The sequence below is a fragment of the Mus musculus genome, chromosome 9, assembly GCF_000001635.26.
Source record: "Mus musculus strain C57BL/6J chromosome 9, GRCm38.p6 C57BL/6J".
Classification (NCBI taxonomy): domain Eukaryota; kingdom Metazoa; phylum Chordata; class Mammalia; order Rodentia; family Muridae; genus Mus; species Mus musculus.
In genome coordinates this window covers 122958907-122973855 of record NC_000075.6, presented here as the reverse complement: position 1 = coordinate 122973855, position 14949 = coordinate 122958907, and the positions used below count along the sequence as shown (strand labels likewise).

The 14949-nt window shown below is 40.2% G+C and overlaps 1 protein-coding gene and 1 pseudogene across 1 annotated transcript in view; one reads left to right on the top strand and one right to left on the bottom strand.

The window, feature by feature from the left end:
• Positions 1–14949, bottom strand: part of Kif15 (kinesin family member 15) — a 67653-nt gene that overhangs the window by 44878 nt on the left and 7826 nt on the right. The window contains exons 2-6 of the mRNA NM_010620.1: positions 14697–14739; positions 13866–14049; positions 10300–10376; positions 7870–7907; positions 2070–2167 (exon numbers count right to left, since the gene is read on the bottom strand). Of these exons, the coding sequence (NP_034750.1) occupies positions 2070–2167; positions 7870–7907; positions 10300–10376; positions 13866–14049; positions 14697–14739 (440 nt within the window). The remainder of the gene's footprint in view (positions 1–2069; positions 2168–7869; positions 7908–10299; positions 10377–13865; positions 14050–14696; positions 14740–14949) is intronic.
• Positions 13450–13737, top strand: Gm35691 (annotated as a pseudogene).

The window sequence follows — 14949 nt, the reverse complement described above, 5'->3', positions numbered from 1 at the left end:
GACTCATGAAGCAGACGCAGGATGTTCTGCTAAAGCAAGCACGTGAAAGGACATGTGATGAAGTATTCTTTGCTAACAACACACATGTACTGCACTGCCTTACATTGCGGAGTTGAGCTCAATTTCTCGGGAATCCATAGAGAGAAACACACCAAAAAACTTCTGGTGGTGTGCTACAGTTTCTTGCCACTTCCCCAGACTCTGGCTGATTGGCAGTGATGTCAAACGCACATTCTGAGACATGTTCTGAGGCAAGACCCATGGAGGAGACGTGATATTTGGAGGTATAAATAGGACTCAACAGACAAGACAGTGATGGAGACTGAGCTAGGCTTGCTTATAGAGTTAGCTGTGCAATGGTTGTTGGTCTTGAGTATTCGCAGATCTCTGCTTTGCTGAGAGAGGCACAACCCAGAACTTCTCTTGGTGCTGCTGTTAGCCCTGGCCCTCGAGGCTGAGGCCTGGCTGGCTCTTGGTGCTGCTGTTAGCCCTGGCCCTCGAGGCTGAGGCCTGGCTGGCTCTGCCTGGTAGCGCCACTACTGCTGACTCCTCTCTGCTATCCCAACTCTACCAAACTGGCCTGCTGATGTCCAGGAAGTGAAGTGTTTGCAAGTGGATTGAGCTGCTGCTGCTAACCTGTGAACTGAACTGCCAGTTTCCAGACAATACAGATGAGAGTTGCTCCAAAGAACCTTTTTAAACGGTCAACTTCCCCTGTATCCTTTCTTTTCCACTACCTCTGGTGGGTGGTAGGCTACAAAAGAGGTTAAAGCATTTAAGAACCATCATTAAAAATAGGATTTGAAAATATTAAAATTAAAGGTTCTTTTTTTAAAGATCTATTTATTTTATGTATATAAGTATACACTGTAGCTGTACAGATAGTTGTGAGCTTTCATCGAGTTGTTGGGAATTTAGGACCTCTGCTCACTCTGGTAGACCCCGCTCACTCTGGCTCAAAGATTTAGAATGATGAAGTCATAACCCATATGGAACAAGATGATAATGGGATGCAAGCAAGTTCTGCAAACAAACAAGGATGGGTCCATCATTAATGTCCATCATGAGGACTTATGGACACCTTTAAGCTTGAGCACAGCTAGAGGATGGGACTTTCAGTGTTTTCTATGTATTAGTTACTTTACTGTTGCTCTGATAAAACCCACAGTCACGACAACTTATAGAAGGAAGGGCTTATGATTCCACAGGGTTAGAGGCCATGATGGCAGAAAGGGAGCAGCTGCTAAGGAAAAGGAACAGGATGCTAAGACCAGAAACTGAGGGCTCAAATTGCAAAACACAAGCAGGAAGAAGAGAGTAAACTTGAGACTTTCTACAAAGCTTGCCTCCAATGACGTATTCCTCCCAACAAGGCCATAACTCCAAAGCCTTCCTGAAAAGTGCAACCAAGCGGGGACCAAGAATGTAAATGCCTGAGACTATGGGGTACATTTCTCATTTAAATCACCACACTCTATTTTCCTTGATTGAGATTTTTTTTTTTTAAATTGGATAGTTTACATTTCAAATGTTATCCCCTTTCCGGGTTTCCCCTCCGATAAACACCCTCCCCCAGTTGAGATTTTTCTATATAGTTTCTCTCATAAAAATCTTGGAGAGGCCCAGAAGCTTCCACTCTCTTCTGTAGACTTGCAATCAGGCTAGCCTTGAACTCTATAGATTAGGATGACTCTGAACTTCTGGTGACCTTGAAATTCTGATCCTCCTATCCCCACCCCCATTGTAATAGAATCACAGGTGTATACCAGCACACTCAGTTTTTGCAGTGCTGGGGATTCAAACCCCAGGCCTATTGATGTTTTTGTTTTAAATTTATGTGTATGTGTGTTTTGCCTGCATATATGCCTGTGCACCATGTGCATGTCTGGTGCCCAGAGGTTAGGAGAGGATATCAGATCCCTGGGATGGGAGTTACAGACAGTTAGGAGCTGCTTTTGCCATGTGAGTGCTGGAATTGAATGCAGGTCCTCTGGAGGAACAGCTGATGCTCTTTACAGCTGAGCCATCTCTCCAGCACACCAACATTTTGTTTTTACAGTAAGCTTTACCTTTTCTTTTTCACGATCAATTAAGGAAAACAAATATTCAAAACTTCGTGGAATTATTCCTCTCAGATTATGAGAAAAATTATCAGAGTCTGATGGTCCTGAGAAAAAAAGGAAAGAATAAAACAAAAACCTTTTATTCTGAGAATCCTTCAAAATGGCAATATTAAAAGGCAGTTTATACAGGAATAAAATAATATATGGCATAATCAACTTCCTAGTTCTGTTTCAAGCAAGTTACATTTACATCTGTGAAAGACACAATAATAAAACTGTCATTGAGACTGAAGGAAAAACCACCAACCCAATTCTAAAACATAGGTGTGGTCTGACAGAGAAATTTATCCCCATGCAAAGCTTAACATCTCTCTACTGTCAGGTACTGACATAACTACTCTGTTTTTATACTTTTGTTTTCATAGACTGTGATGGTTTGAATGAGACTGGGCTCGCATGTTTGAATGATAGGTCTGCAGTTAGTGGAACGGTTTGAAAGGATTAGATGTGGCCTTGTCAAAGGAGGTGTGGTAGTGGGGATGGGCTTTGAAGTTTCAAAAACTCACACCATTCCCAGTTAGCTCACTCTGTAGGCCTTCTGCTTGTAGATCAGATGTAAGCTCTCAGCCACTGTGCTAGCACCATACTTGTCTGCCTGTTGTCACACTCCCTGCCATGATAGGCAAGGACTAACCCTCTAAAATTGTAAGCCCTGATTAGCTCTTCATTTTATAAATTGCCTTCATCATGTCTCTTCATAACAAGAGAAATAAGACAGAGACCCATACTGTCCTAAGCTTCAGAATTTTCAACTACAAAATGGAACAATAATGTCAATAACTAGAGAGTTGTTGGGAAGAACTGAAAGTCTGCAGATAAAGCACTTATAATTGTACATCAAACATACATTAAGTGCTAAAAATTAGGATTTGCTACTACTTTTTGGTTTTTTGGTTTTTCCAGACAGGGTTTCTCTGTGTAGCCCTGGCTGTCCTGGAGCTCACTTTGTAGACCAGGCTGGCCTCGAACTCAGAGATGCACCTGCCTCTGCCTCCCGAGTGCTGGGATTAAAGGCGTGCTCCACCATGCCCGGCGCTACTACTTCTTAATTGGACAGTGAAAGCCATAGTACTAAGAAGCACAGAGTAATGACATCATGGATTCCTAGAAGACAGAGCAATGCAGAGTGGTTTCTCTATGCTGTTACAAGTAGGAAAGGAGAAGTATGTAAGAACTGTTAGGAATACTATCTCCAGCTTCTGATATTTACACTGATGTATCCTCACAGTCCCTACCTCCCAAGTTCTGTATCCTCTGTTATTTCCTAAGTGAGTAGGGTGGTAAGAGTATCCTTTCCTCAAGAATGTTTGCCTGGGCTGAAGAGATGGCTCAGCAGTTAAGAGCACTGATTGTTCTTCCAGAGGATCTGAGCTCAATTCCCAGCAACCACATGGTGGCTCATAACCATCTGTAATGAAATCCAACTCCCTCTTCCGGTGTGCCTGAAGACAGCAACAGTATTCTCATATACATAAAATAAATATTAAAAAAAAAAAAAGAAAAGAAAACTTAAAAAATAAATAAATTTTAAAAAAAGGTTTTGTTTTGTTTTTTACCTGTGTCCCTAATCCCTGAAGCAGCCCCAGAAGAGTTCAGAGCATAAAGGAGAAAGACTGTTTACAACAAACCTATTCAAAATTGCATGATACTAATGAAGCCATGATTAGAATAATGACAAGATGAGGATGCCAGCAGAACTAGCCACATGCTCAGGGACCTCACATCCCAACCTCAGGGAGAGAAGAGACACTGAAGGTAAAGTTGGTCACCCACAGTCTGCTTTACATTCATTCCCAAAACAAGCTACACCCCAACAAAAAAGCTGGGTCAGCAGTTAAGAGTACCTGCTCTTTGTGCTAGCTAGATTTTATATCAACTTGACACAAGCTAGCGTCACCTGAGGAGAACCTCAATTGAGAAAATGCCCCCAAAATATCAGGCAAGCCTGTAGGGCAATTTCTTAGTGATTACTGTGGAAAAGTTCAGCCTACTTTGGGTAGGGCCACCCCTAAGTGGGTGGTCCAGTGTTCTGTAAGAAAGCCCATTGAGCAAGCCAGTAAGCAGCCCTCCATGGCTTCTTCATCAGCTCCTGCCTCCAGATTCCTGCTCTGTTTGAGTTTCTCTCTTGACTTCCTTTGATAATGAACAGTAATGTGGAAATATAAGCAAAATAAACCCTTTCTTCCCCCAACATGCTTTTGGTTATGATATTAGCAATAGTAACCCTAACTAAGACATTGTTTTTCCTGAGGACCAGAGCTTCCAGCACCCATACAGGTGGCCTACAACTGTCTGTAACCTCAGCTCCAGGGGAATTCAGGGCCCTTCTCTGGCACCTGTAAGCACCTAAATACATGTGCACAAACCCGCACTCACATTATATATGTGTGTGTGTGTGTGTGTGTATACATACATATACATATACATATACATATATATATATATATCAGCTGGGCTATGAGAGCTTGTGAATAGCGGAATAAAACTCATGGGTGTTTCCATGAGGTGAACAAGAACACACTTATGTCATAGGAGGGTGGCAGATTACACCTACAGAGACAAAAATCTCTTTTCCAGATTCTAACAATCCTGTCTCTATTATCTTTTCATCTGGCTGTGTGACAGTTGTGACAGCTTGGATAGAGAAAAGACCTAGTTGTTTAGTAATCCAAAGCACACTTTAGGTTTGTCTTCAAGGACACTGCCAAGGATAATTAACTACATAAGAAAAGGTGCTCTGGATGTTGGTGGTATGATCCTATAGGTCCAGAAGATGGATGCAATGGGGAGAAGGTACACCAGCACAGGCCTTCTGTTTCCATTCCTGGCCACCATCAGCATTAACTATATTCTACCACCTCTACCCTAATTTTTTGTCTCACCGTCCAATGGAGCTGGCCACCCATACACTGAAACAAGGGGCCAAAATAAGTCCTTGTCCCTTTAAACTATTTTCAGGTATTTTTCAGTGTTCAAGTAATGCTATTACATGCTGTTTATTTGTAATCTTTCAGGAGAAGCCATTATGGTAAACAAGTTTCCCTGAGTCCTGTGAACCTCCATAACAATGGTTCTCAATCTCCCTAATGCTTGGTTAGGAATGGGACTCCATGTCCACTTCTCCCTTCTCATTGCTGGGACCCTGTTAACCTTGAACCTGTCTAGACCTTTTCTAGCTATAAATACTGCTATAGTTGCCTGTAGGAAAAACAAACTTGTATCCAGTGTAACTAATCAGCTCACTGTCGTCTCAGAAATGAAAGGTAGGTGGGGAGCGTCACCTGAGGAGGTAGGTGAAACCCTTTAATTCAATTCCTCATGTTGTGGCTACCCCAACCATAAAATTAGTTTGTTGCTACTTCATGACTGTAATTTTGTTGTTATGAATTGTAAATACCTGATATGCAACCCCAAAGGGGTAAGGATCCCCATTGATTTATAGCAAATTAATCAAACCTAAGGACAGGGTTGTGGGAACCCAGTCTATAGCTGTAGGCTTTGCAACATGGGCCACAAACTGAGCTTACAATTAGTACCTGCAGTGGGGAAGGCAGTCTGCCTTGGGGACCAGGCCTTAAACCTACAGGATCTGAGGAATGAACTGCATTAGGGGACATAGTTACTATATAATTACTAATAATTACTTAATAGTTGATGGGGAGAAATTCTCACACCTTGTGAAGCCTTGTATATAACATACAAGAGAAGACCTGAAGAATCCCAGTATGTGGCCTACTTGGTAGCTGCAACACCAGCTTCTGCCAAGCACTAAGGAATCCCAATTTCCTAAAACTACACACAAAGCTGTTCACTTGCAGAGTTAAGGATCCTACTACCAGTGGCTGCAACAGCTGTGTTAGCACCTTCTATTCCTCTTCACACCTGCCTGCTAACTATACTCACTGATGTCAAATGCAAAGAGCTACACGCCAGCTGCCAACAAGCACCCTCTGAAAAGCTCCCACCTACCTTTCATTTCTGAGTAGACAGTGAGCTGACTAGTTACACTGGATACAAGTTTGTTTTTCCTACAGACAACTATAGCAGTATTTATAGCTAGAAAAGGTCTAGACAGGTTCAAGGTAAACAGGGTCCCAGCAATGAGAAGGGAGAAGTGGACATGGAGTCCCATCCCTAACCAAGAAGCTATTTGCAACTGATACTGACAACGAGAAAATCAGTTTTCTCCAAAGGAATGTTACTGGGTATATCCACCACACTCAAGGGCAGGCCCTATGCCCAGGAATAGCTGGGTAACATAAATGAACTTAAAGGTTTGGTCTTTTGCTTGTTTTGATGTTCATTGTTATTGTTTTTGAGAGAGAGGAAGCTGGGAAGTAGTGTGTAGCAAACGCCTTTAATCCCAGCATTCAAGGCACAGGCAGATGGATCACTGCAAGTTTGAGGCCAGCTAGTGAAACCCAGTTACCAAACGGAAAAGAAAAGGTGTAGCTGAGAATGGTGATATGCACTGGTAATTCCTGGACACAAGCAACCAAGGCAAAAGGGCTGCTGCAAGTTCAAGGTCAGCCTGGAGTACACTGTAACCCACTCGCAAATAGACCAACAAAATGATACAGAAGGTATAGACATTAAGTATGCCCCAGAGAACAAAGGAACTAACAGAAGACTGATGTGTACAAGAAAGGTACAGGGAAATAATGAAAACCTTATAGTGACCCTGTAAAGGCCTTGTGGCACTTCACTTAGAAGTTTGTGAATGCTCTTGTAAACTGTACTTTAAGGATAAACGCTAAACCAGGCTGTATAATAGCACAAGCCTTTAATCCCAGCACTTAGAAGCAGAGGCAGGTGGATCTCTCAGTTCAAAGCCAGACTAGTCAACAGAGTGAGTACTAGGTCAGCCAGAGATACACAGAGAAACCATGTTTCAAAAACAAAACAAAACAAAACAAAACTGGGTGCAGAGGGCACATCTGTAAACCTTGAACTTGGGAGCTAGAGACAGGAAGATGAAGTTCAATCTCACCCTTGGCTACAAAGAAAGTTTGACATCATCCTGGGCTACATGAGATCTTGATGAACAGGGAGGTAGGGTGGGTGGTGTTCTTGAGAAGGGAACTGCACAGAAAGGAAAGAAGGAGCTGGACAAAGTGATGTACACCATTAATCCCAGCACTCCAGAGGAGGTAGAGGTGGGTGAATGTGACTTCAAGGTAGACCTGTTTATATAGCAAGTTCCTGAACAGCTAGGCCTACATGGTGAGATTCTGTCTCTCCCCATCCCACCCCCACCTCCCACTCCCCAAAAAAAGAAATAAAGAAAGGAGGGAAGCAGGCATAGGAGTTAGGAAAATAACTTTAGATATATTATTTTTTGGTATAATTTTATTTGTAGACATTCCAAAGCAAGAAACCTCATAAGGATAAGAATCATCAGCTGCTTTGGGGGATGGGGTAGGAGTCATAGACCAGGAATCTGGACCTTGGTAGTGTTTATATATGCATCCACTCGAGCACATGTGCACACTTGCGCACACACACTGAAAAATTGTGTCTAACACCCAATCTATACTTAGTCTGTGCCAAGCATTGAGCTAAAGAACACAGATATAATAAGGATTAACTAGACTGTCCAGGAACTCACAAGCTGGTAGAAACATGGGCAACATCCCTATTTTTATGGGTGCAACATCACACAAAGAAATAATGCCTTCCCTAAAACATGTTCCAAGTGGTCACCATACAAAGTGCATTTAGACAGCAAACACTGGTCTTTACTTACCCATCATAGTAAATGTCTTCCCAGAGCCAGTCTGCCCACTGTAAAAAGAAAATTTTGTGTTATTTTCACACATAAAATTGAGACTACCCTTCTAATTTAATATGGTCTGCTAGAATACAATGGGAGGATCCTCTCCAGACTGCTCGGCAGCCTTCTTCTCCCTTAATAGCACCTCAGATCAATCAGTCAGTAATCTGGTGCCTACCTTTTTTGGTTTTTTGTTTTGTTTTGTTTTTGTTGTTTTTTTGAGACAGGGTTTCTCTGTTTAATGGTCCTAGCTATCCTGGAATTCATTTTTTTGTAGACCATCTTCCTCCCTCTTCCTCCTGAGTGCTGGGGTTAAAGGTGTATGCTGCCTCATTTTTTTATAAATAGCTACAATAGTATTTTATGGATACAGAACCTTATAATTTATTCAACCACAATCAATTAGACTTCTGTTTTTAAATTTTGCTAAATAATGTACTAATTTTGAAGTTCTTTGCCTTGAAAAAACATTAAAATGTCTTTGTTTTAAAATAAGTTTAAGGGTTTCACACGGTGGAAAATGCCTTTAATCCCAGCATAAAGCAGAAACAGGCAGATCTCTGAGATCTGTATGACCACCCAACTAATACATCACTCATTCATCTCCAAGTTCTACCCACAAACATAAAAAGAAATCTGAATTAATATATTAATGAATGTACCTTAGATTAAATATTACTACAAAGCTGAGCATAGCGGTACATGTCTTTAATCCCAGCACTCAGGAGGCAGAGGCAAGCACAGTTCTGTGAGTTTTTCCTGGTCTATATCAAAGTTTCAGGATAGCCAGAGATGCACAGTGAGATGCTTTCAATCAATCATCAATCAGTCAGTCAATCAACAGGAAAACAGATAAACAAATAAATAAGCAAGCAAGCAAGCAAGCAAGCAAGGCAGTCTACAGAGTCTCCAAAGAAAATATCTCTGAAGATATACAGATAGCCTGTGGCAATTTCAAAATCATTTTGAATTTCATCATTCAAATAATCTATGGAAAAAATTCTTGCTGCTTTGAGAACACATGATAAAACAGTTTTGTATTTCATCCTGTAAAAGAAACCATTTAAAGGGTCCTGGCTCCAAACCTTTAGATGTGAGCACATACCCAGCAGCAACCAGGGAAATAAAACAGGCCCATTGTCAGGATAGGGCGTTAGGGGCCAGAGAGAGGTAGTAACAGGGTAAAGTGATCTGACCAGGAAAATGGGAAAGGGGGGGCTCTGTGGGGAAGGGGTGAAGGCAAATAAGGAAGGAGCGAACAAACTAAAATAACAATAAGGATGTCTGAAAAAGTCATAAGGAATCATACTATTAATTATTTTTAAAATATATATGCACACATGTACCTATAAAATTTTAATAAACTTCTCATCTGGGCCAAAGACTACCCAACAAAAATCCCAGTAACAGACAAGTGAATCCCTCTTTTGAGTTGTTGGCCAGTGCTGTCTAAGATACTCCCAAAATATACATCTTATTGCTGTTTCCCTTGGCTTTCCCCTAGAGGTAGGCACCATGCTGAGGACACTTCAGAAGAGGGTCCAGAGGCCTGCTGAGCTGGAATGGTCCGAAAGCTTTATCCCTCAAGACTAGTTTTCACGATACTGAAAAGCACATAAAAAAAAAAAAAAAAAAAAAAAAAAGAATTGTATCTAAATACTTAACAGTTAATATTTTTCTCACAGTGATACATTTTAACTCTGACACTGCTTTACATGTAACCAGAGTTGACCAAGTTAGTAAGTGGATAACAGACAGTAAAAGTAAAAGGTTTAACACCAACAGCAAAGGTAAATAACTAAACAAGAAAGACAGACTAGAATAAACCCTGTGGTCACTGGATTAGTGCTAGACATCAGTATAAACCCAGGGTTAGCATAATATCTACATGAGTGGATGATACAGAACTTTCAGATCTCTCAGCTGCTCATTACCATTTTCCAACAAAAGAAGCCATGGTTTTAATGATTCTAGAACTAGGATAGACAACATATAAGAGCTTGGCATGTCATGCAGCCTGATAAAGTAAGGAAATGCTCAAAAACAAAGGACAGAATATGTCAAAGCAACAGAGAAACCTCAAAGATCAAAGATGGAACAAACTAGGAACAAAATATACCATTGGATTACTGAACTATTAGCTTCAAAACAGAGAAAGGGGCTCTGAGCCAAGGAAGATGAATGGTCCCTAGAAGCTAGGAAAGGAAGGAAATATTTTCCTATACAGCTTCCGGAAAGGATGGAGCACCAGTAACAGCATAAACTCAGTTCAGTGAGGCTCATGATGAACCTGATACATCTGTTATTTATGCCACTAAGTTTGGGTGATTTATTAAACCAGCAACAAATAGGAACTAATACAAGTACTGTCATACTTTTATATAGAGATAGTTAACAACTTACTATGCAAAGATGGTCCCATTATAACCGCTCATGCATGATTCCACAATGCTTTTAGCCACTGTTGAGAATACAGACTCCTACAAATATAAGCACCAAACATATTAAATAAAAATACTTCTAACCTATATCTCATATCATAAAAACTAAGTGCTTAGACTTTAAGACCTATAACTGCTTAAAGGTTACATCTACTTTAGGAAAATGGCTAAACCACATATGATGATAAAAGGTAAAATTACAAATATCATGAGGTCAAATAATCTCCAATATAATCATAGATTTTAGCATGTCTATTGCTTTGGAGCAACATGACCAGGGAATGGTCACAAACCTGACCACTTGACAGCACCTGAGAAACCTAATAATAATGTCAACCGTATTGTTTTAACCTTATCAATTTCTATAATATAACAGTTTTACTATTTCTAAAGTGTTGATATTGTTTACAGTTATATTTCACTTCTTTGGGGGTATCTATCTATCTATAGATATAGATATACTATAGATAGATATATATGTGTGCATATGTAGGGGGGTTGTGCAAATGACACCTTGACTATTGTTCCTCAGATGCTATCCAGGGTAGTTTTTTTGTTTTGACTTGTTTTGATTTTGAGAGGAAGTATACTCAACAAGTAGACTAGGCAGGCTGACCAGTGAGTCCCACTGATCCCTGTCTCTGCCTTCCCACCATTGGGGTCACAAGTGTAGGCCACCAAATCTGGCTTTGTTTACACACAGGATCTAGGGATTGAAAGAGGATCCTTAATACTTTAATGACTATGCTATCTCCAAGTCATTTTAAATTTTTTAGTAAAAAAAAAAAAATTATCTGAAAAGAAAAGAAAAGAAAAGAAAAGAAAAGAAAAGAAAGGAAAGCAGGGCATAGTGGGGATAAATGTCTTTAACCCCAGCACTTGGAAGGCAGAGGCAGGCAGGAGTTCAAGACCAGCCTGGACTACCTAAGTTCCTAGGTAGCAAGAGTTACATAGTAAGACCCCGCCTCAGGGGAAAAAAAAAATGCAAGCAGATGATTAGAGACGAAGCTCAGTGGTTAGGAGCACTACTGGCTGCTCTTCTTCCAGAGGACCCTAGTTTGAATCTTGGAACCCATATAGCAGACTCATAATTGTGTCTGTAACTCTAGTTCTATTTATTTATTTATTTATTTATTTATTTATCTGTAAGTGCAGTGTAGCTGTCTTCAGACACTCCAGAAGAGGGCGTCAGATCTCATTACAGATGGTTGTGAGCCACCATGTGGTTGCTGGAATTTTGAACTCAGGACCTTTAGAAGAGCAGCAATGATTTTTTAATGCACATGGGGCTGGAAAGTTAGTGTAGTGATTAAGAACACTCATTGCTCTTGTATAGGACCTGTGTTTGATTCCCAAAATGCACATGGTGATTTACCACCATCCATGACTCCAGTTCCAGAGCATCTGACACTTAAGGTCTTCCAAGGACACCAGGCATTCACATGGCACATATAAGCATACATGTAGGCAAAACACTCAATACATATAAAATAAATCTAGCCAGGTGTGATGGTACACACCTTTAATCCCAGCACTCGGGAGGCAAGCCTGGTCTACAAACAGAGTTCCAGAATAGCCAGGGCTACACAGAGAAACCCTGTCTCAAGGGGGGGGGGGGGGGGGGGGGGAGAGGACGGGGGACTAAAAGAAAAAATTTAAATGCATTCATCTGAATTTCAGACAGATTCTATATATTATATACAAATATTATTCACTGTTAGCATAAACTCCATAGCTCTATATTTTCTTCACTTATTTTGTCACTAGTTTGTACTGAAAGTATTTTTATTTTATTTTTACTTATAGACACAGTTTATCAACAACAAAAGAATTCTTAAACCTACAATGTCCATAAGCTACATGTGGCTATTGAGAGGCCAATTTAGATTACAAGTTGAAATAGGCATATTGTATAAGTTTAAATTATATAGGAGATTTGGAAGACTGAATTAACAAGAATGAAAAAGATCTTAAAAATAGTTTATATTAATTACATATTAAAGTGGTATTCTGGACACTGAGTTAAATAATATCTATGACCATAATTAATTTTACTGGTTTCTTTTTTCTGCCACTATGTCTATTAAGATACTTTAGGTTTTGGAATCTTGTATTCCTGGAACTGGTTATGTAGCTGAGGCTGTCATCGATCCATCTGCCTTTGGCTTCTTAGTGCTGGGCTTACCGACACAGGCTACCTTGCCTGTCTTTCAGAAAGGAATGGGATGTGTATATGCAACTGAATGGGGAAGGCCCACCTTGAATAAGGCTGGGATCTTGATAGAACAGAGTGGAAGGAAGGAACAGCTTACTAAATTCTCCTTGACCTGGAGTATATTTTGCCATTGTCATTTCCAGGAACCCTAAGAATCCAGTTTCAGCTGGGTGGTGGTTAACTCACATCTTTAATCCCAGGAATTAGGAGGGAGAGGCAGGAGGATCTCTGAGTTCAAGGACAACCTGGTTTACAGAGTGAGTTCCAGGATAGCTAAGACTACACACAGAGAAACTCTGTCTCAAAAAAAAAAAACAACCAATCGACTAAACAAACAAACAAAAAAGATATTTTTAAATGATAAGTGTAGCTCATTTTATATTTCTATTGACTAGCAATTTTCTAGCTGAAAAGAAAACAGATCTAAAAATTTTTTGAAACAAACAAAATCTCATGTGTATAGTAAAGACTTGTGAGGGGCTGGGGATGGAGTTCATTTAGCAGAGTGCTTGCTAGTGCTTCCTAGTACACAAAGTCCTGGATTCAATCTCCAGAATGGCATATATCAGGCATCATAGTAAATGCCTGTAATCTCGGCACTCGGGTTGGAGGCAAGCAGATCTGAAGTCTGAGGTCATCTTTGGCTACACAGTATAATGCAGGATAGTCTGGGATACATAAGACCCTATTACAAAGGAAAAAAAATTAAAGACCTATGCTGTCTGATCCAGTAGCCATTAACAACATGTGACTCTGTAACTTTGTTCATTCAACATATTAGCCATATTCCAAATGCTTAAGCACCTTATGTGGCTAATGGAGCCAAGGAACTGAAATTTAAACTTTATTTAGTTCTAATTATTTATTTGCCATAGTACGCACTACGCCTGATTGGCTTCTCACAAGACTTTCAGAATCAAGCGATTCCTGGCCAAGAAACAGAAGCAAAATCATCCTATTCCTCAGTGGATCCAGATGAAAACTGGTAACAAAATCAGTACCAGTCTATAAGAGAAGACACTGGAGGAGAACGAAGCTGGGTCTGTAAGGATTCACACAGTGGCAAGACTGAGGATTTATACTGAGTAGTCATCAACCAGTCCTACCAGACGGATTTCAACATTTTTAACCTGGAGACTTGCTCATGTCTTAAATTAGGGTGTTTGTCCAGTAATAAAATACAAACTCTTTCAAAAAAATTTATGGAATGTTTTATAGCTTTCTTATCTGAAATCTGCCAAGCTAAAAAGTGACAAATTGAACCCCTACATTACATATTTCAAATGAAAGGCCAAGTTTCCAGTGCTGAGTACCTGAGTGGTGTCCATGCCTGCAACATAATCAAATACAAAAGTCTTGGGGTCTGGGTTGGAGTGTAGCCGGAGAGTGGTCTGGGAGAGCACAGATAAGCAAAAGCTCTGCTCTCCATCCGCTGATCTGGCGCCCTCTTCAGCAGGACGAATTCGCACAAAAACTTTGATAGCGTCACCTTCATTACTAAGGACCAAAACAAAAGTAACAGGTAAGTTTCCTGGGGAAAGAAGCTGAAAATCACCAGAATCTCAGCTTGCCTGTAATATTTCTATAATGAGTCCAAATACTAGACCTACTCTACTGAAATTTACCCCTTTAAAATCTTCACAAAGCTCACAACCTTTACAGATTTATTTCCCAAGAGATATCACTACAAACTTTTACCTTAAATAAAATCAAAAATAGTTATTTCAAGAAGCTCCACGCACTGATTTCTATCATTTCCCTCTTTCTAGTACTAGTAAGTCTTTGCAATTGACTTTGTAAGTCACTGGGAATTGGGAAGGTACGGGAGGCATGCAATTTTCCTCTACTTTCAGCTGGTTGAATACATGCTAAAATGGTTCAGCAGTTAATAGCACTGATTGCTCTTCCAGAGGTTCTGAGTTCAATTCCCAGAAACCACATTGGGGGGGGGGGGTCACAATCATCTGTAATGGGATCTGATGCCCTCTTCTGGTGTTTCTGAAGATAGTGACAGTGTAGTCACATGTATAAAATAAATAAATCTTAGAAGAAAGAAAGAAAGAAAGAAAGAAAGAAGGAAAGAAGGAAAGAAAGACAGACTATATCCTAATTTTTCCATGCTCATCAGCAAGACGTTTTCTTACCTTGGCTGGTTAGAATGAGAATTTGTCACATTCCGTAACTCAGCTAGGAAGAAAAAAAAAAAAAAAAAAAAGATAAGGGATCTATAAGGATAAAAGGACAAAGATAAATGCAAAAACCCTCATCACAGCAATCAGGCCACAAGTCTTTGGAGCCTGACCGCAGTATCTTACCATAGCTTACATAGACATCTAGAGTCAGCTCATGACTAACACTATACTCGAACAAATGGCCAGTCCTAAGAAAAATTACTTA